Source organism: Octopus bimaculoides, chromosome 28 (genome assembly GCF_046866305.1).
Source record: "Octopus bimaculoides isolate indiv1 chromosome 28, ASM4686630v1, whole genome shotgun sequence".
NCBI lineage: Eukaryota > Metazoa > Mollusca > Cephalopoda > Octopoda > Octopodidae > Octopus > Octopus bimaculoides.
In genome coordinates, this window is record NC_142955.1 from 4,792,141 (window position 1) to 4,813,898 (window position 21,758).

Here is a 21,758-nt window from a genome sequence, read left to right on the forward strand (position 1 = left end):
TCGATGACTGGCACCCATGCCAACATCTCCTTCATTGGACACTAAACTAACACTGTTGGGGCAAGTGAAATTGAAATCGAAATCGTAATTGAACCATATTTGATGACTAGCACCTGTGCCAGTGGAGCACTAACAGCACCATCCGAGTGTGATCACTGCCAGAGCAGCTGTCTGGCTTCCATGCCAGTGGCACGTAAATAGCACCATTAGAGCGTAATCATTACCAGTGTTGCCTTATTGGTACTTGTGCCGGTGGCACGTAACAAACACCATTTTGAGCATGGCCGTTGCCAGTACTGCGTGACTGGCCCTCGTGCCGGTGGCACATAAAAGCACCCACTACACTCTCGGAGTGATTGGCATTAAGAAGGTCATCCAGCTGTAGAAACTTTGCCAGATCAGATTGGAGCCTGGTGCAGCCATCTGGTTCACCAAGTCCTCAGTCAAATTGTCCAACCCATGCTAGCATGGAAAGCGGACGTTAAGCGATGATGATGATGATGATATATGTGTGTATATATGTGTGTGTACGTATGTATGTATGTATGTATGTATGTATGTGTATATATATATATAAACTTTAAACAAGAAAATGAAGAAAATGGAAAAAATTTTCATACAAATGTTTTTATATAAAGGTATTCAAATTATACATAGAAATTCCTACTGACAGCTGTTTCAATACACAATTCTTGAATTTCAGAAATAAAATTCCATATACAAAACCAGTGAATTGCGTATGGCCACAGGGAGAATTTCTAAAGGAAATTTAGCAACGTGTAGGCTAACTTACAACAAACTCAGAAGTGTTTTATTTTTTCTTAATGCAAGCGTTCTGTAGAAACCGTCATTGCCACATATATACAAAAATAAACACACTCAACACATCCTTAGCCGTGCCAATATGATACACAATGGTAGTTAAGATATAGACAGTATCAAGAGAAAGAATGGCTGATAAAACTAGTGAATGGGGGAGAATGTCATAGATTAATTATCAAGGAGAGAGCAACTAGACATGACAGTTTGTTGAAAGAAAATGTATGAAGAGTTCCAGTTGACATGATGATTCAGATTTTGCTGATTTTCCAAAACAAATTCCAATGTTATACACTAGTTTTCTTTGCATAACTAGGGTGGTGCCCCAGCATAGCCACAGTCTCTGGCTGAAATTGGTAATAAAATACTAGAGAGGAGAAGAATAGAATAACTATTCACAATATAAATATTTGTAAGATGTTTTAAAAATAGTTGATAAACATTTTTCTTTTTTTCAAATTATTTGTCAGATACCCAGGCCAGAAAATGGGATGTGCAAGTTTGTGTCACTCAGGAATACAGTCATCCAGTTCACATTGCTTTGAACAGCGATACCAATGCAAGCATAACATGTTTAAACAAGGAGAACTGCTTCAGCACTGAATTTGAATTGGTCAACACAACACAACCACGTTATATTTTCATTCGCCCACCTTTGGCGTTCAAGGTAAATTAAAATAAACACACACACACATGCATGCACGCACACACACACACACACACACACACACACACACACACACACACATTTTATTACACCTGTGTCATCAAGAATTATGGTTTTTTAAAACAAATAAGGTGAAACAGGTAATTAATGTGTTTTACATGCAGTATGTTCCCGTTAAGTTTCACAATATTCTGTGTTTTTGTTTTTGTCTTTCAAGAAGAGCTTGGTGTAATGGTGAACAGTGAATGGCATAAATAAATGAACTTATTGTATACAGTGCTCAGGTGTATTACAAGATTAAGGTTGTAGTTGGGAGAAAGTTAGCTGACATGGAGGACAGAAATCCATCTGAATATTGGAAAAGATTTACTTGTATCCTTATGATTTACACTGGGTATTAAAGGGCTGATATCATATATATATATATATATATACGACCAAAAAAGAAAATGGAGGGGATACAAAAATGACATACATCAGCTGATAGACATTCTAATATGTCTATTTATTCTAAAACATAAAAAAGTATTATAAGAATACATACACATACAAAGACTTGTGTTACACACATATGTACTAGTAATATATAATAGAGTAAAAGATCAATTCTTTACGGCCGTTTCTGGCCAGAGGCCACAATATCCTCCATGTTATCTCCATCTCTTCAGTGTTCTGTAGGGATGGGTAGATAAAATTTGGATGTTGAGTGTGCCTCTAGGCTTCTTCAGAGGGTCTAAATGGTTAGGAGGGCCAATACATATAAGAATCAGTTACCAATAGGTACAGTATACTATTCTTATTGAAGAGGACATAAGAAGAATAGGAGCAGAAACTGCCATAAGGGCAGGTGTCTTCTACTGCAATTAGTAAGCTACTAGGATCCAAGGCAGGACAAGCTTATCAGATCATTTGAATTATTTGAATTATTATAATGGTGAATTGAAGCAAGCAAAAGCAAATAATAATGTCATACAGCTGTTATCCCAGGTAATGGATCAATGTATTGGTCCACATTTCCATTTACTGGGCATTCTGTCATTGGAAACAAGATATATATGCTTTTAAGCTGCTTACTTGGTCGTGTCTGTATATATATTCAGATTTGGCAAGGACTGGGTAGCCCAAGATGATGTGGTCAGCTGTCGCATTGTTGCTGGTTGCACATTCTGCATTTGGTGTTGAGGCCTGTTTTCTTTGTTTTGCTTTTATAATTGTTTATAGTCAGGCATTGGTCTTGTGCAGTGAGAATCAGTTCTTCCATCTCGACTATTAGTCCAGAGCTTTTGAGCCACTGTTGGCTTTTACTTAGGCTCACTTCCTCTCTGTCAAGCTTTGCAGCATATTGGCCATGAAGTGATTTTTCTCTCCCTTTCTTCTTCAGTATCTTTTGTAATTTTGTTTTCATGTTGTTTTTTGTCTCCTAATTTTCTCTTTCATTTCTATGTGCTTTATTTTAGCTGTTTCATCTGTTCCTAGATATTTGTGCAGGCGATTATGGTCTAATTCTCTAATTCCTTCTATGGCACTCCTTTTGTTCTTCTGGTAAAACATTGTTGTTTTCCAGGTGTTTTATAAGCCAGCTATAAATGACTGATGTTAGGGTTTTGTAGGATGTTGATAGGAATGTTATTGGTCTATAATTCTGTGAGTGTATGGTGTCTTTGTTTTGGGGAATTAGGGTGGTTTGTCCCTCCAGCATCCAATTTGTGGTTGATTCAGGCTCACTTATCAATAAATTGCATGCTGCTGCTAAAAGGTTAAGGGTACTGGTAAGGTATTATTATTATTATTATTATTATTATTATAAATTCATTCTTGCTAAAAACTTGACTAACTTTATCCATTTAGAAATCGATGTCATTTTGGCTGCTAGAAAGACACACATTTCCTTTGGAAATAAGCTTTGCTGCAAGGCTGCTCACAATAATAACTTCATCAACATAACTATGGGCTCTTCGTACTCTGCTCTAGTTATGGATCTTGTGGGACTGTACCTCCTCCAGCGACTCCACATGTATTTCTCAAATATCAAAGTAAGTTTGTACAGGGACAACACTCTGTTGGTCACTACGGGCCTATCAAGACATGCATTGAAAAGAGCTAAGAAAGATCTACACAAGTTCTTTGCTAATTTTAATCTATCTATCACATTTGAGAATACCGACAGAATAGCTAATTGGCAAGATGTTCCATTAGATTTAAAGTCTTAGCTATACTCCCCCTACAAAAAACCTAATGACTACCTCAGATACATTAACATAAACTCAAATTATCATAAATCTACCTGAAATGTACATCTATCCAAATATTGGATCTCTCAGTTAGGGAAGAAATTTTCAATAGCCATGCTACCTATTATAATCAAACACTAGCAGCTTCTCTCAGGAAGTTAAATTCACATCAAACACTAAACTTATAAAATATATATCTTAACTCAACCCTCAGGGAACATATCCCACCAGTGGGTATACTAAGCCTCCCCACAGGACTGTATTTAAACTATGGGGAGCCCAGGGCACTTCAAATTCGTCAGACCCCTTATACACAAAAATTAAAATCTTAGAAAATTACTGATTTTAAATCTCAAAATCTATCTATTAGATATGATTGAATTTGATGAATTAGCAGAGAAAGTTTAAATAAATGACTGAAAATGTCGCTTAATAGATATATGCTTTTCAGAATTCAAATTTCGTTTTTCACACATTCACTCATGGTCTTTGACATTGTGAAAAGTACAATGGAGGAGGGAAGAATGGGGTAAGATTTTTTTTCTTTTAATGCATGTTACATATGTTTCAGAATGTAGAATAAGATAAAATGGCAGAAGGCATGATGTGTGTGTGTGATGTATGTGGGAGAGAGAGGTGGGGGTGGAAATACCAACATTTAAAAGTCGTGAATTTTAAAAATTCTTCTTTCAAAACAGCTTCCCTTCATTGTTTTGAAATGCATGAAAAAAAAAAAACAAAAAAAAAAACAGCAGGGGAAACCCCCAACAAAAACATTGAAATTCAAACAACTGTTACCAAAAGTCTTTCCCCAGACTTTGTAGGCGGGGCACAATGAGTAATATTTACATTTTTGGCTTTGAAGAAAATGTATTTATTACAAATGTTCACTACCTTGCCAAAACTATATAAGTGAAGTGAAAACCTTCTCTAAAGCCAGTAAAACCTATAACACATTCAGAATACTATTTCAGAAAATTATCTCTGTTTTCTTTGAGTATATAAAAGACAAATTTAGGCGGGGTAAAAGACCAGACAAGATGAATATGCCCTTCCAGTTCCCTAGAATTAAATTTGAAAATAGTTATTACACATAAACATCCATCCTTAGACATCACAAATGCAACACAAATTTTAACTATCTTGATCAAATGAAAGAGGATTATGGTAAAATAGCACATAATTAATTAAACTCAACATGAAATATTCTCCATAGCTTCTTCACCCGAAATTATCCAAATATTTTGTTACCTCAGTTATAATCAGGTCAAATTTGAGGAAAAATTTCTTGAAAATAGTACCTGTCACCTATGTTCCAAACTCTCAACTATGTAAACTCTACTGACCAATTTTTACTCCCAAAGATGATGCAATGGTACAAAATGAGAGAAAATAACAAGAAATAAGAAATTATTCATTTTGCCCCAGTTACCAATTTTGCCTCACTTCCATATAGTAATTCCAAGTGTTTGACAGAATGATGAAAAATATATGAAAAAATAAGAAAGAAAAAAGGTTTGATTTAATGAAACATTTGAATATATATGCAATAATTCTAAAGCTGAAAAAAGAATGCTTTTAGCTGTTGAGAAATGTAATTTTATGATTAAATTCAAAAGTTTTCTTTACTTATTTACTTCATAAAATAAGACCAGTTTTCAAGGCCTCACTGAAAATAAATTTAGAAGTAGAAGTGTGTGTGTGTGTGTGTGTGTGTGTGTGCCTTTGACCATTATTGATCAAACCAAGGTCAAGCTCAGTCATGTGTTGAAGGAGACAATAACATTTTTCTATTAATCTCTTTATCTTTATATACATTTATACTTACACACACATACACTCACAGATACACACATACATACATAAATTTTCAGGCGTGTTCTGCTGTTTCTATTTTCTTTATTGTCCCAAAAGCAGCTCCAATTCTCTTGGGTATTTGTAAGTACTTTGGGATTGGGTATAAACTGTTTTTTAATTGAACTATTTAGTGTCTCTAAAGTGGCAAAATCTGTGGGTGTTTATCATAAAAGAGAATCAATTACATTTATTATGAAATCAATATTGAAAGAGGGCCTCTTCATGCCTGATTTCTAGTAAGTGAGGGACGGTCTTCCTGTATTGAGTGCTTCATACCCATCGTAATAAGGGCCCCCAATAACTAGATACCCAAGGCAATTGCCCCATCTACACACATATAATTCAGTCCTGAAGCTCCACACACCTCTGTGGATAGGCACACTATAACCCCTGCTAAGAACTAAAGAGAACCTAGGAGACAGTGCCCTCAGCTACTCTACACTCACCCCTATAATACTCATGTGAGGTACAAACTGATAAATGATGATGAATCTTGAAGATCTCCTCTAACAGAGAATATCAATTATACATCCCCTAAATTGCCTACTAAAAGTGGAGGGGGAAGATCAATTTTCTGATATTGTTGTAATCCTTTGTCAGACTGTTGTAATGCCCACTCTGGTATAGCAATACAATTAGACATGTAAAACCACAACTGTCTATGACCATCTACTTCTGTACTCTCTCCTACACTGACTGGCAGTATTTATAATGACTATCACATACCACTCATCACGTGAGAGGGGTGTACCATTATTGCTATTATCTCCATAACATCTCCCCTTTCAAGTTTTTCTTTTTTTTGGGTAGTGTCATTTTATTTTTTTTTATAGTAATAATTTTTACATCACCCTACTTCCATTTTTTAAGTTTTTTTTCTCGTACAGTTACACATTTAATATTTTTTTTTGTTTGGCATCCACTTCCAGAACATCTGTAGATTTCCTTTCTTTATGCCTGTTCATCTGGGTTCAGTTATTTGTCGTGGCTTTGGTACTTGAAAATACCATTAGTTCTTCCATTCTCTTGGGTTCCCTCTCAATGAATCTCCTTTTTTAGTTGGTTCATGTTTCTCTTGTATACCCCTTTCCTTCTTTTTACCAAGTATAGCGTTTTTCCTATACATTTGGTAATCACACCTGCTTCCCAACTTTATTTTACGTTCTTGTATGCCCTAAGAAAGACCTTTCCTTTAATTTTGAAATATCTTGCTGTATTTTCCATTGCAATTTTTCTTTTCTTACCAGGTAGCAATTTGTTGAAGACTGATTTTATTTCCTTGCAAGCATCAGCTCCACTGGTGATACACCTGCTGGGGTGTTTGGATTTGGTGTCACATGGTATTCTTTTAAGGATTGTTATAGAGCTACCTCATCCATGACTTCCTTATTCAACTTTCTTAGGGCTGTCTTGAATGTATCGACAAAGTGTTCTGCTTGTCTGTTACATCTAGAATGGTATGGTGCCATAATTACATGTTTTACAATGAATGTTTCACAAAACTTTTTAAATTCAAAAGACACACATTGTCAGACACTATCTTGTCTGGGATGACAAATCTCACAAACAATTCATGTAGAAAATTTGGCTCAGTTGAGGAGATTGGCTTTTTACACTTACAAATTCCCAATCATTTAAAGAAGCTATCCACTACCACTAAGTAGTCAGAACTGTTTAAAGGACCAGCGAAATCAATGTGTAGTCTCGACCATGGAACATCTCCTTTTGTTCAAGGTTCACTTGTTATCGTCTGTAATTTTGCCTCTAGAGCCCATCCTCTACAGCCTTTCACTAAAATTTCAATTTCTTTATCCATTTTTGGCCAGTACACGTAGCTACGCATTAAAGCTTTCATCCTCAAAATACCAACATGGTACTCCCTCAACATTTTCTTTTGCAATGTTTCAGGTATTACTACTCTCTGTACATCCATCAGTGTGCCGTCACAAATTGAGTATAGCTTCATGTCTTGGTTTCATTTTGCACCAATCATGTTCCACTTTATTTTCCCTGTCCACAATATTCTTTTAATTTCTGTTATGAATTTGTCCTTTTCTGCATTTTGTTTTATGTCTTCAAGGGTCACCAGTAATTCACGTACCACAATCCACATTACATTTTTTATTTCTCCTTCTGATCTTAAAGCTGTGATTACCACATCTTCAAATGGCTTGCAGTGTTTCAGTATCAGTCTGAACAAACCATCTGCATGCCCTAGTTTTTTTGACACTAAATATTCCATTTTGTAATCATAATTTAATAATGTAGTGCTCCATCGCTGTAGTCTATTCGCTGTGTGTGTTGGTATTCTTTTTTAGAACTGTATATTGACAGTAGTGCGCGATGATCGGTTTGTAGACAGAAATTTCTTCCACAGATAAATTTATGGAATTTTTTCACACCAAATATGAATGCTAATACTTCCTTTTCTGTTTGACTATAGTTCCTTTCTGCTGGTAGTAACAATCGTGACGCATGTGCTATAGTCTTTTTACTTCCATTGTCATATTTGTGCAGAAGTATGGTTCCTGCACTGTAATCACTCACATCTGTAGCCAATACAATATCCAACTATGGATCAAAATGCGTTAATGATAAGTCTAACATTAAAATGTTTTTTAACTCATCAAGTGCCTTCTCACACATATCAGTCCAACACCATTTTGCATTTTTCTTTAACAGATCGTTAAGTGCAGCCCTTACATTATGTATATTGGGAATGTAAATTTGATAGTAATTTACTAAACCCCAAGAATGCTTGAGGCATAGTCATACTATTTGGCATGAGCATATCTTTTATTGCAGTTGCTCTGGTTGGATCTGGTTTCCGTCTGTTTTTATCTATTATCTGGCCCAAGTATTTAATTTTTTCAGAAAAAAACTTGCATTTTTCTTCCATTAACTTGAAGTTGTATTCTTTAATCTTTTTGAATACTATTTTAACATGTTCTACATGTTGTTCATGTAATTTGCTTTTTATTAGGATATTGTCTAAAGAAACAATAGCAAAATCACAGTTACCTAACATTGTATCTATTATTTGCTGAAATATGGAAGCAGCCACTTTAACATCAAAGGGAAGCTGCTTGAATTTAAATAAGCCACAGTGTGTATTAATGGCTGATAAGTGTGAGCATTCTTCTACTTGGATTTGTAAGTATGCCCCTGAGAGATCTAATTTTGAAAAGAATTTCCCTCCATTCAATTTTGCGAACACTTCCTCAGGACTTGGCTATGGGTAGTTAAGTGAGATTAAGGGTAGTTACATGAGATTAAGCAATCGTTTAACCCTCTTGAAAAATCTGCACAAACTTGTAAATTATTATTTTTGTATGTAGATCGTAGATGCTGTCCAGTCTCAGTGGTCCATCTTGATTATTCCTAGGCTTTCAAGTCTTTCATGTTATTTATTTATTTGTTCTATTGCCGCGAATGGTATATACTGTTTTCGCTTAGATACAGGTGTTGCACTTTGTTTTACTATAATTTTTTCCTTCGTCTTTGTGCAGCAGCCCAGTTCCTCTGAGGAAACATCTGGAAATAACTTTTATTTTCCATTTCAACCTCTCAGCTGCATTTGAACCTTTGACTGAACCGACTATATTTCAACTCAAAACACTGTTGGGTGTATTCCACATTTTGAATAGTTCCATCCACCGTGTGCTGAATAGATATTAACTGAAATTTTTAACACATATATTTTTGCTGTTTTCATTTGGTCACAAAATGTCACATTACACAAATTCATCTACAAAATACAATCTTTTACCCATAACGCTGTGTGCTACTTTTGTAGATTTACTTAATTTCAGCTTACCGATATACTTCCAAGTTTCTTCATTCATAATGGTAATATCATTTCCAGTGTCTAACTGCATTTTTACTCTTATATTTTCAATTTTCACATTTACAATTTTCCTCTTTGTTACATTATTATTTTCTTCGACAACATTTTCTTTTTCTTTTGTTCCAATGTTTTGTCATCTTGGTTTTACAGTGCACTTTTATGTGTCCAATTTTTCCTCAATGGAAAAATTCGCTTTTTTAAATGGGCAGTTTTTTCTCAGGTGTAGACCTCCACATGCAAAAGATGGCTTTGTTCCCTGATTTTTGTTCTATTTGTATTGTACTTTAATACACACTTGATTTCTACTCTGCCTATTTTGCACTTGTTTCACTTGGGAGCAATCTTTATGTTCAATTTTCTCTCTTTTACTATTCTTTCACACTCTTCTGACACTTGTTGTAAGGTTACAGCTTGGTTTTGTTCCAAACTAGCAAGAATTCTTGTTCTAACTTCTGTGTCTTTCTCGGTATTTAGTCCCTGTATAAATATCAGGCACTTGAACATATCTGGCATTAATTTATCCAGTTTGAACTTTTCACATTCTCTGTTAACTCTATCAGTATATGTGATGTAGTCCTCCTCATTGGTCTTTCCTAGGTTCAAACATTTCCAGCATGTATTGAACAATGAGCTTTTCTCACTAGAAATTTTACACAGTATGTCTTTTGTATCCTTAAAGTTTATGCCAGAACGTTTTTTCAGGAGTATATAATTACTATAATGCTCTGCTGCTACCAGTTTTCTTAAGATAAGATGCATTTTCATATCGTCATCCCAAACTTTGCACTCTTTATTGAACATTTCTTTGTATCTTCTGTAGTATGCCTTGAAGGTAACTCCTTTGTCTGGTTCATTCTTAAACCTCGTTGTTGAGTTTGCAACATAATTTAGCATGAACATCTCAACATTTTTAGACAACTTCATTTGTTGCTGTAATAGTGATTGTTGCTATTGTGTTTTTATGTCTGGTGGCACATTTTTTATTGTGACTTTTGTCACTCTCTGGCCTATGTTGGTATCATCACCAACTCGTCTGTGTGGAGAGTTAATGTTGAAAACCATTTGGCCAGATTTTCAATGTGGAATCGCACTTGAACTGTACCGAATTTATGCCACCAATTGACATATTCTTTGTGTGCCCATACAGGGTGAATGAATTTTTCTATTTTTGGTTGTGGTGCATTTTCCGATCATCTTGTCTTCGTGTTGATAATTTTATATATGATGGTCCTTTTTTGTGTTATGATATGTTTTGGAATGTGGAGGTGTAAATTATCTCCTTCTTTGCTAAGAAGCGCCTTTGTGTTGTTTATTTCTTGTGCAGTGAATAGTTCTCTTTTGTTTTATTGCTTCCACGAAATTTGTTTTGTCTTTGGTGGTGATGGTGGTAGTGTTGGTAGCAGAGGTGTCAATTGTAGCAGTTGAAGTTGAAGTTGAAGTTGTAGTAGTGATGTTGGCGGTACTGTCTTTGGTGGAGGTCATGATGGAGGGCTTCGCAATGATATTGTTGTTGTTGCTGGTGGTGGCAGTCTTGGTGTTGGTACTAGCATTCATGTTTATGTCTGTATTCGTTCTTTTTAAATTTCTCTCCGCCACCCTTCTTTCATCAACACGTGGTAGGGGGAGGGGGTAGGAAAGTTTATGTCAAACGTGTCTACAAGGAGACTGCCATTTATCATGATAGAAAAATTATCTTCATGGATTGAAGACGCCATCTTCCAAAGGAAGCCGAAAACAAATTTACAAAACTAGGAAATATGCCACACAAGGCAACAATTTGCAAGATCGAATGTATTAGTTGTTGCACAACTTTTACATAAAAAATATTATATAAGACACAATTTTGAAAGCAAAAAGAATGCAAACTTATGCGCAGTCGATTTCACTATCATCCGTCCATAAGGTAGGTAGGTAGGTACGGCCAGTCTATGGGGTTAGCCTGGGTTTCATATCCATAAAGCACTTAGCTTTACAGTGTTTCTTCAAACTCTAAAACTCGTTGGCCTATGGCTTCTCTAGAAAATGGAGGAGGAAAAGACTTCATTATTCAACAACCAGGGATTGTCTTACTTTGACTACTAATTAATTGACCATGTTGGTGTGTAGCTCCCAGGACACCAGCAAGAATTTCCTGAAGTCCATGCAGAGTCCAAAGACCTCTGTCTTAGATTTAAGAATGTTCCTTGGGTCAAGGGAGTCCTTTAATATCCTCATCCATTTGGCTATGCACAGTTTACAGTGCTTGGTCCTATTTGTGTAAGGACCTGGAGTTTCTAGGATCCTCCCTAATATTATGTGTGGGGTCTTTCAACCACCATTCATGACTGGCTAAGGATGAAGCATATCTCCTTTCTGGGATCCTGAAAGAGGATTTGTGGTTGGAGAAGTGCTGTTTGAATGTGTTACTGAAACATCCGATGTGTCTCCATGTTTAGGTGTTGGCGATACTGTTTCTGTTGATGTTGCTACCATTGTTGTTGGTGTTGGCATCGTTGAAGCTGGTGTTGGTGTTTCTGCTGTTAATACTTGCTGCTGTTGTTGTTATTATTATTATTATTCCCAGTCACACTTCCACCATCATCAGAAAAGAGGCTGTCTATATCATGGCTTACATTAATTATAATGTTAGGGTTATAGGTGTGGCTTTGGCTATTTGGGTCAGTGTTAGTACTACCACTGCAGTGATTTATATTATTATACTTATCTTGACCTTTTTGCTTAAAGGTGTTATTTAGGAAGTGTGTGTTAAGGTTTTAGTTGAAGCTATGATAGACTCCATATTAGGCAGAGATGAATGGGATAATTTTAGAGTAGATCAGTTGAAGATAGAACTGTATTTATGGTGATATGGAAAGTTAGAGTCTATGATGGCAAAGAAGGTTTTGGCTAAGCCCTTAAGCTTAAAGAAAAGTGAGGTGTATGCCTGTTATGGAAATAATAGTAATAATGGTGCACCCTTCCAACATGATAAGTGGTATGTAATTGTCTTTATAAATACTGTCAGTTAGTGTCAGTGTATGAGTGAGTACAGAAGTAGACAGTCATAGATAGTTGTGGTCTTGTCTAACTAACTATACTGCTATAATGGTCTGGGCATTACAACAGTCTGACAAAGGATTACAACAGTGGCGATGAGGAATTAACAAACTCACAAGAAGTTACAAAATTCACAAAAGTATTTTGTGCAAATTTTATGGTATACAAAATCGTAAAATCATGGAAAAATTGTTGACCAGTTTGCTCGAATTGCTAAAACAGCAACAATAACTGAAAGAACAATAACAGCAGCAGCTACAACTGCAAGAGCAACAACAGCAACAATCACTATTTGATAGGGTAGACCATCGATACTTGGAGGCTGCCCTCATAGTGGCTGGTTTTGGTTCCGTCTTCTGCGGCTGGATAGCTGCCTTGTATAGAGACATCCGTTTGGTAATTTGTGTGAATGGGCATCTATCGAGACCTTTCGACATTGCACATTTGGTTTGTCAGGGATGCCTCCTCTCAAGCCACTACTGTGGAAGCTGGCAACACTGAGTGGCACCTTGCAAGAACTGGGGTGCGGGATGAGCATGTCCGCATACGCAGACGGCTTCACCGTCATAGTGTCTAGCCACGAGCACATCGAGCTGGTCAGTGCGACACTAAAAGACTACGAAGCGGTAACAGGAGCAAAAATTGACTGGGAAAAGTTAGTGGGCTTGCAGCTCAGCACCTGGAGAAGCAAGCCCATGCCACCCAGCAGTGCCCAGTCAACTTGCTCAAGGTCTGGTTTGGTCTGGACCTCAAAATGGAGAAGAACTGGGACGAGATAACGAGTAGGGTGGTCAATCTCTCCCGGCAATGGGCTGAGAGGAAGCTGTCCCTAAAAGGTCAGGCAGAGGTGGCGAACGCGTACATCACGTCCATCATCTACTACTGCCTGACCATTGTGCCTTGTCCCGACCCTACCATCACCAAACTGGAGCGCATCCTCTTCCACTTCTTGTGAGAAGGAAGCATTCCAATGGTCAGGCAATCCGTTTGCTGCCAACACCCGCTAAGAGGAGGGTTGGGCATGCTGTGGTTGATGATGCACAGACATGCACTGAGACTGTGACATCTCCAGCTCTACGCAGACGACGGTGAACAGGTGTGGTCACCGTTTGTGCAGCGCGCTTTCTCACAGCTCATCTCCATGACCGAGCTGCAGTCGTGGATCAAGAAGAGGCCACGGAAGGGCGAATGGCACTGTTAGTGTTGCATTGCTCTCGAGCAACTATGCCGTCCTGGGTTGACCTTGAGTGACTGCATCACAACCAAAGCATTCTATAGGGGATTAGTGGAGGGGAGGTACGATGACGATCTCTGGGCTTCAATGAGGAATACCTAACCCACCTGTTCAAGACGACTTTTGGGCCGGGACCTATGGACAACTTGCAGAGTTGTCTGGTCTGGCAGTGCTATCGAGAAGCGATACCCGTTCAGGATAAGCTCTACAGGCATGACTCAAGAAACACTGGGCCGACCTGCCCGAGATGCGGTCAGAGTGATGATACTGTTCTGCACACACTCGTGCAGTGTCTAACCATTTCCAACCTGTGGGCTTATGTTGAACGACTGCTGTCAGGTTTGGAACGAGTCGGTCTATCAGCTGAGTCTATCGTCAATATTGTCATGCCTCCTTCCTTCAAATGGGAAGGAAGAGCCATTTTCATTGTACTTGTAGCTATGGCAAAAGAATGTGTCTGAAACGGCTAGAGACAAACACTTTCCTCTCTGGTTAATCTCTCATCAACTTCTTCAAGTATCACTTGAAGAGGAAGGTGAGAGTAGAGAAGGAAATTTTGTCTAGTGAATGCTTCAAGAAAAGATGGGTGAATGTAGCAAGGATAGCACCTGTGAATGATGGAGCCATCTTGAGCATAATCCTATGAACCAGAAAAACAAAGGAAAAAAGAGAGTTACCTACTTGTAAATGTGTTATTGTGTGACATTATTGCCTGAGGTTACTATGGTCTTTCCATAGGTTTTTCTTTCCACAGATAAACCTCCCCACTTTTGGGAACTTTTTCTGCTATTTTGACTTTTGTATATCCCAAACGATTTTGATCCCTTTTAATTGTTGTCCCTATTTTTATTGTTTTTATTTTTGTTTGTTTTCACCTCCCCTTGAAAAGGAAAAACTCTACATTGTATTTGTCCCCTCCATGTTCAGCCCTGTGTGGCCAATAAAGAAAGTTATCTATCTATCTATCTGTACCATAATCATCATCATCGATACATACATATACATGTATAAAGATATCATCATCATCATTTAATATCCGTTGCCCATGCTGGCATGAGTTGGATGGTTTGACCAGAGCAGGCAAGCTAGAAGGTTGCACCAGACTCCAGTCTGATTTGACTTGGTTTCAACAGCTAGATGCCCTTTCTAATGCCAACCATTCCAAGAATGTAGTGAGTGATTTTACGTACCACCAGCACAGGTGCCATTCACATGACACCAGTATCTGACACGATTATGATTTCACTTGGCTTGATACGTCATCTTCTCAAGAATAGCATAATGTCAAGAGTCTTGGTCATTCATCATTGCCTCCATGAGACCCAATACTCGAAAGGTGCTTTTTATGTGTCACTGACATTGGCCATCTTGCCTCTGTGACGCCCAATGCTTGAAAGGTCCTCTTTATGTGCCACTAGCACGGGTGCCAGTTACATGACACCAGCAACGGCCATGATCATGATTTCACATGACTTACTGGGTTTTCTCAAGCACAGCGTATCACCAAAGATCTTGGTCACTACTCACTGTCTCCGTAAGGCCTAAAGTTCGAAGATCATGCTTCACCATCTTGTTCCATGTCTTCCAGAGTCTACCTCTAGGTTTCCTCCACGATTAGAGATCAACACCTCTTTATACAGCTATCCTCATCCATATGTATCACATGACCATACCATCACAGCCATCTCTCTTGCACACCACATCTGGTGCCTCTTATACCCAACATTTCTCTCAAGTTTCTTACACTCTGTCGAACATGCACACTGGCATTGCACATCCAGTGAAGCATACTGGCTTCATTTCTTTCAAGCTGATGCATGTCCTCAACTGTCACAGCCCATGTTTCACTGTCATGTAGCATAGCTGTTTGCACACAGGCATCATACAATCTGCCTTTCACTCTGAGAGAGAAGCCTTTGTTGCTAGCAGATGTAGAAGCTCTCTGAACATTGTCCAACTTAATGTTATTCTCACAGCTATGCTCTCGGAACATCCACCTCTGCTACTAACTTGGTCACCTATATAACAGAAGCTTACACTCCTGGCAGTTGATAGTCTATTTTCTGTATATTTCTGGTGTTTATTGTACCTGTGCATCTTCCACACACAAAAACTATTTTCCCTGTTAACTTTCTTCTGATATTGCTGCACCATTTATGTGTCCATAGCTTACACTCTGTACATCTTATGGAGTTTCTATCTATGCCTTTTCTACAGATCAAGCAGGTCCATCTACCTGAAGGGATTTGTGATTCAGCTGCCTTCCTACTTACTAATGCTTTGGTTTTTGCTAGGTTAATTCTAAGACCCTTCAATACTAAACCTTGCTTCATACCTCTTCTCTAGTTCTGGTAGTGATTCAACTCTAAGAACAAGGTCATCAGCATAGAAGAGCTCCTAGAGGCAGCCTGTCTTCCTCTGTTATTGCCTGGAGGACTATGATGAACAAGAGAGGCCTGAGGACCGATCGTTGGTTAACCTCTACTTGTACCCTGAATTTTTCGCTGTACTCGTTGCCAACCCTCACATTACTGACAGCATTCCTGTACATGGTTTGTACAGCTCTCACCAAACATTCATTGGAAACTATCCCTAGTTTCCATACTGACCACCTGACAAGGGATTAAGGGACCCTGTCAAGGGCTTTCTCCAAGTCAACAAAATCCAAGTACAGAGATTTTGTCTTTGGCTACGTATTTCTGCTGGCATAACCAGTATAAGCTATGGATACACAAGTGTTGTGAGAACTGCTTTTCTAAGGCTATGAAAAATTGTCTCAGGATATTGGTGGTGATTTGGAATCTGAACGCTGCATTATATTAGACTGCTTGCTTTAATTTATCACTCTGTTTCTTAGAATTACTACATTTTTCGCTATTCCTCTTTATGCTTTTGTCGTGGCTAGTCAGCTTGTATTAAAAATAATCTTATGTGGGCGATTATCACACACCACACTTCTTATCTTCCACCTCTTGCTGGTGATTAACATTATGCCTAATGTATTTGGGAGGTTGTGAAGATTTATCAGTCAATTAACTTGAACTAATGTTACTCGGATGTCTCTTACTTTTATGTCTGTTTCCCATATCTTTCTTTCTGTTGGTTAAGGGTGTTTCTGTGTCTATTGTCCCAACTACACCACCCATGGTTAAATTTCATATTATATTCCTCACAACTAGCTCTGGTATTTATTATCCTGTTATTATCTTTGACTGAATCACTATTTGGGATGTATTTAATTTCTACTTTGTAACCTACTTCAGCTGCAGCTAGATTATATCTCCCATGTTGTTTAAAAATTTCTTTGCTGGTTAAAAGCATAGAAATTCTAATTGAGACCGCCTTAATTATAGAGTTTATAATGCATTTTAGATGATTTGAGTTGTGGCTTATGTACTTCAGGTTGTCACTGGGTTTGCGATATGGGTGATGCAGTTCAGTAATAAGGTCAAAGGTAATATCTAAAAGCTTTTTTTACCTTACTATGTTCCCTCTCTACAGAGATAGAAAATCCAAATCTATTTAAAAATTGTAAAAGATTTTACTTATACTGTTCAACGTTATTTTTGCTACAATTATAGATAGTGAATAATGAATGCTTCATCCCAGTATAATCCTTCTCACAATTTCAGGAAACTCTCCATTTAGATCCTTTAAAATATATATTTTTACAAAATCTGTCAACTGTGCAGAATTACTTGCTCCCACAGTGATATCGAAATTATTTAGATGTATCCTTCCTAGTCGAATATTTTCCCTTGTATTTATTAATTGTTTTACTAGCTTCTAATATGATGTCAATTTCATTCCAAGATAGTCTAGAGTTTTGCCTTGCAAAAATGAGTGCCTTATTTCATAGAACATGGTCGATGGATGCATAGCAGTTAGTGATATCTATTTGAAGGAATCTAGTAGTTTTCTTATTCTAAATATCCTTAAAACATGCCAGGAGACCCCAAAAGAATTTGTTTATACATCCCATTTCATTATTTCCCTGAGCATGTGTAAATGTCTGTGTATTATTAATTTACTTAATCTCTCAAAGTCTGAAATGGCTGTGGGGCATATGAGAATGGCTGTGGGATTAGGTGTAAAGTTTGGCCCAAAGTCTTTTAACCTGAAACAGTTTATAACATTTGGCTCTGCCTTCTGTGTGTATGTGTGTGTAGTGAAGGCAGGTGGCTAGTGGTTAGAATATTCACCACCACTGTCATCATCGCCACCACCTTCATCGCTACCACCAGTACCACTTTCACCACAACCATCACCTTCACCACCACCACCACTGCCACCACCATCACCCTCCATCACCACCACCACTACCACCATCATCACCACCACCAATACCATCTTCACCATCACCACCACCACCCTCATTACTGTCATTATCACCATCACCATCATCATCTTCATCCTCATGAAAGTATTTTTAAATCCTTCACCAATGTTATTCTGTTTTAGGTAATTGTTCAAAGTCATGATCTTCAAGAAGGATATGGTGCTCTCTGCCAAAGACATTGTTATCGACTCCACTTAACAAAATGTAAGATTTTGCTTCTGAACTGTTCTTTATTGTTTGCTTTTTTTACTGTTTTTTTCTCTTTGAAATTCCTCAAGGAATTGTTTTCTTTAAAACAACTCCAACACCTTACAAAATGCACTGCAGCCTGACTAACAAGCTGATAGAGATTTTATTTTGTTAATTATATAAATTATAATGAATTAAAATCCATTAATAAGTCTTTTTCCCTATTTAGAAGAATTTTCTAAAGCACACATTACCATTTTAAGTGTCCTTCTAATTTAATATCTCGATATTTATTTATCAAGATAACTTAATATCTGTGTGTGACTGAAAAGACAGAGGCCATGTGTTTTTGTTTCTCTTCTATCTGGGGAAAAGCACAGCATATTTAAGAGCAGCATTGATAATCTTTTTCCTAAAGAGTTGCTTCTATTGCATAACTTGAATTTTATTCAGCTTACACAAAACCTTTGCAAATCAGAGTATAGTTTATACACTATCTCTATATACTCTACACTGGCTGATTTGATTTGGTTTTAAAAATGAAATGAGGATGTGACACTGACAATACACTACATCAGGGAAATATGTATTGGTTTCCCTCACTGTTAATTCTGGGGTGAATTTTTAAAATTTACATCTGTTGTCATCCCAATATGTCCATAAAGAAAGTATTTTCCCCTGATGAACAACCAAAGGATCTGGCAGTTGAACAACACACATACATTAAGTATGTTGTATAAGGATGGGCTCAAGGTGACAGAGGAAAGAGAAAAAGAGGAGTACATGACAACTTCTGCACTGATGTTTTTAAATCATTGCTGAAGCTTGATTCCACACTGCAACAAATGCAGGAAGAAGTGCCACCTCTTCTGATCAGTGGAATTGGAAAGGCCCTCAAACTGGTGAAAGCAGAAATAGCTCTTGGGAAAGATGGCATCGCAACAGAGTTGTTAAGATGTGAATGTGAAGAACTGTGGAAAATGCTCATTCTACATTTTAATCGCTTTCTGATGGAGGGTAAAATATCTTCAAATATTATCCCACTTCATAAGAAGGGTGATGAAGAAAATTTTAAAAACTCTCACTGCATATGCCTCTTGTCTCACCTCTATAAGCTGTTTACAAGGATCAGAGTCACCAGACTATCAAAATACCTTGGCAACTAATAGTCGAGAGAGCAACCGGGTTTCCGTATAAACTAAAGTACAATTGACAATAGAGTCACTCGAACACAGCTCAGAGAATGAGTGAATGAATATGAGAATCATCACTGTGTCACTCTTGTTATTGTTATGGAGATAATAATAATAATAAAACACCCCCTCCCATGTAACAAATGGTATGTGCTAGTCACTATAAATAAGATGACGTCGGTCAGTGTTAGTAGAGAGTAGAGAAGTAGACGGTCATAGAGAGTCATGGTCTTACTTGTCTTTACTAACTGTACAGCTTTACCAGAGTGGGCATTATAAAAGTCCAGCATTAAGGATTCCAACAATTGTAAAAAGGCCTCTGATAGTGCCAAGACGAGTGCAGTGTTGAAATGTCTGGAAGTGCAAGATGTTGAGATGCAATACATCAAAGTGCTCAGAGATGTGAACTCTGGATGCACAACAGATATAGTTGTGCTATCACCACTGGTAAGGGTCCCAGCTGTGAAGAGTGTCAAACAAGGACATATCATCTTTCCAATGTTCTTTACCGCATGTCCAGAAATGGTCATCAATTAGACAGGTGGCATGGACATCAACAGCAAGCAACTAATACACCTTTGATTCACAGAGGATATTGTACTCATTGCTGAAAGAACACACCAGCTGCAATGGGCTTCCACACAGTCTTCATCTGCTAAATTTACTCACAAAGCCCAGTAATATAGTAGAAGGCACTTTTCCAAGGTGTCACATATTGGAAGTGAACACTAAACGATCTGGTTGCAAACTGAGCTAGAAGAGATGCATTGAATTATAACAAGGTTGGGGTTCTTTAAAGATAGCACTAGGGACAGAAAAGGGTTCATAGTTAAACTAACTTGAAAATCATTGATCTAGAGTATCTGGGAACTAAATTACTAGAGATAGTCTGTATAGAATATATATGAGGAGGCACTCAAAAGAAACCGACAGTTTGCTATATTATCTTTTTCACTTAGTTTTACATGTTTACACTTCTATTGCCTTCAAAGTATTCTCCATTTGAAGCAATGCATCGATTCAGACAGGTTTTCCACTGTTCAAAGCAGTCCTGGAACTCTTGCAAAGTGAGGCCTTTTGATGCTTGTTTTGCTTTTTACTTCATCTCTTCCACATCTGCAAAACATTTTCCTTTAAGGACATTTTTTATTCAGGGGAACAAAAAAGAGTTGTAGGGAGCCAGATCAGGTGAATAGGGAGGATAGGGAGTCACACACACAGTCATGACTGCTTCTGATCTTCTGTGAACAAGTGAAGCACAAATTTTGCTGCAGCTCTTTTCATTTGCAATTCCTTGCTCAAAGTTTGTTGGCAGCAGCTTGAAGATATACCAGTCATATCAACAGGTTTGTCGATCCAGAATCTTGGACTACAACAGGCTTTTCCCATAGAGAATGCTTCCAGTTACTTTTGGGTACCTTCTCATATGTGTGACTATTTAAAGTTGTTAAAGCCTCTCCTTCTGTTGTTTGAAATAGAAATAAATAAATCTAAATAAATTACAAATGAAAAGAAATGTAATACATCTATGGCTGAAGAGCAGAAAAACTAAATGTTTTCCAATCGTATTCTAATGATTTGATTTAAAATCCAACCTCCTTGCAAGACAATGATTGTTTTATGTTTATTAATTTTGAAATTTTGTTGTCCCTGATGATGACAAATGTTTTTGGTCTCTTACTTTCTAGGGACACACTGGAGCATTGAAGTTAAACTTAATAAGACATATGGCAACGATGAATATTCTTTTGAAATAAAACCTTTTGTTAAGACGAATGTAGTATTTAGACCAAATAATAAAACATCAAATAAATCATTCTTTCTTCCTATGGAAATGAATGAAAGGTCGAGAATAAAGTTATTGACGAAAGGAAAATTTTGGCTGGATACAGATGTGAGCAAAACCCTTTATTATTTTTTCATTTAGAAAGGAGCATACCTGTTTGACTCAACCGCAATATATTTCTTGCTTTTCAGGTTTTTTTTAGATTTGTGTAAATAATCTCAGCTTTTCCAGATAAGCCCCTGAGACATTTATTAACATAACCAACTGTATTAATGATTATTACTGTATGTATGCCTGTTTATATATTTAAATATTGTAAAACCTCACTTTGGATGAAACAAGATTATAGACAAAAAAAGGGATGAATGAGAATATCATAATTTAATGTTTAGATTTAATTCAGTTCTGATATACACTACATTGTAAATAAACAAATAATCTATGAATATATTTGTTTGTTTGCTTTACATCTGCTTTTTTCTATTCTAGCATGGGTTAGATGAATACATATTATCAAGGAGATGCTTGTCATGTCACTAACCCTTCCCTGGCTTTCAATG

General features: G+C 37.2%; 1 protein-coding gene across 3 annotated transcripts in view; it reads left to right on the forward strand.

Annotated features, from left to right (window-relative positions):
* Window positions 1-21,758, forward strand: part of LOC106879029 (uncharacterized) — a 118,965-nt gene that overhangs the window by 40,091 nt on the left and 57,116 nt on the right. For all 3 annotated transcript variants that reach the window (XM_089343868.1, XM_089343869.1, XM_089343867.1), the window contains 3 exons: window positions 1,290-1,486; window positions 18,153-18,234; window positions 21,101-21,306. In XM_089343868.1, coding sequence (XP_089199994.1) covers window positions 1,290-1,486; window positions 18,153-18,234; window positions 21,101-21,306 — 485 coding nt within the window. The remainder of the gene's footprint in view (window positions 1-1,289; window positions 1,487-18,152; window positions 18,235-21,100; window positions 21,307-21,758) is intronic.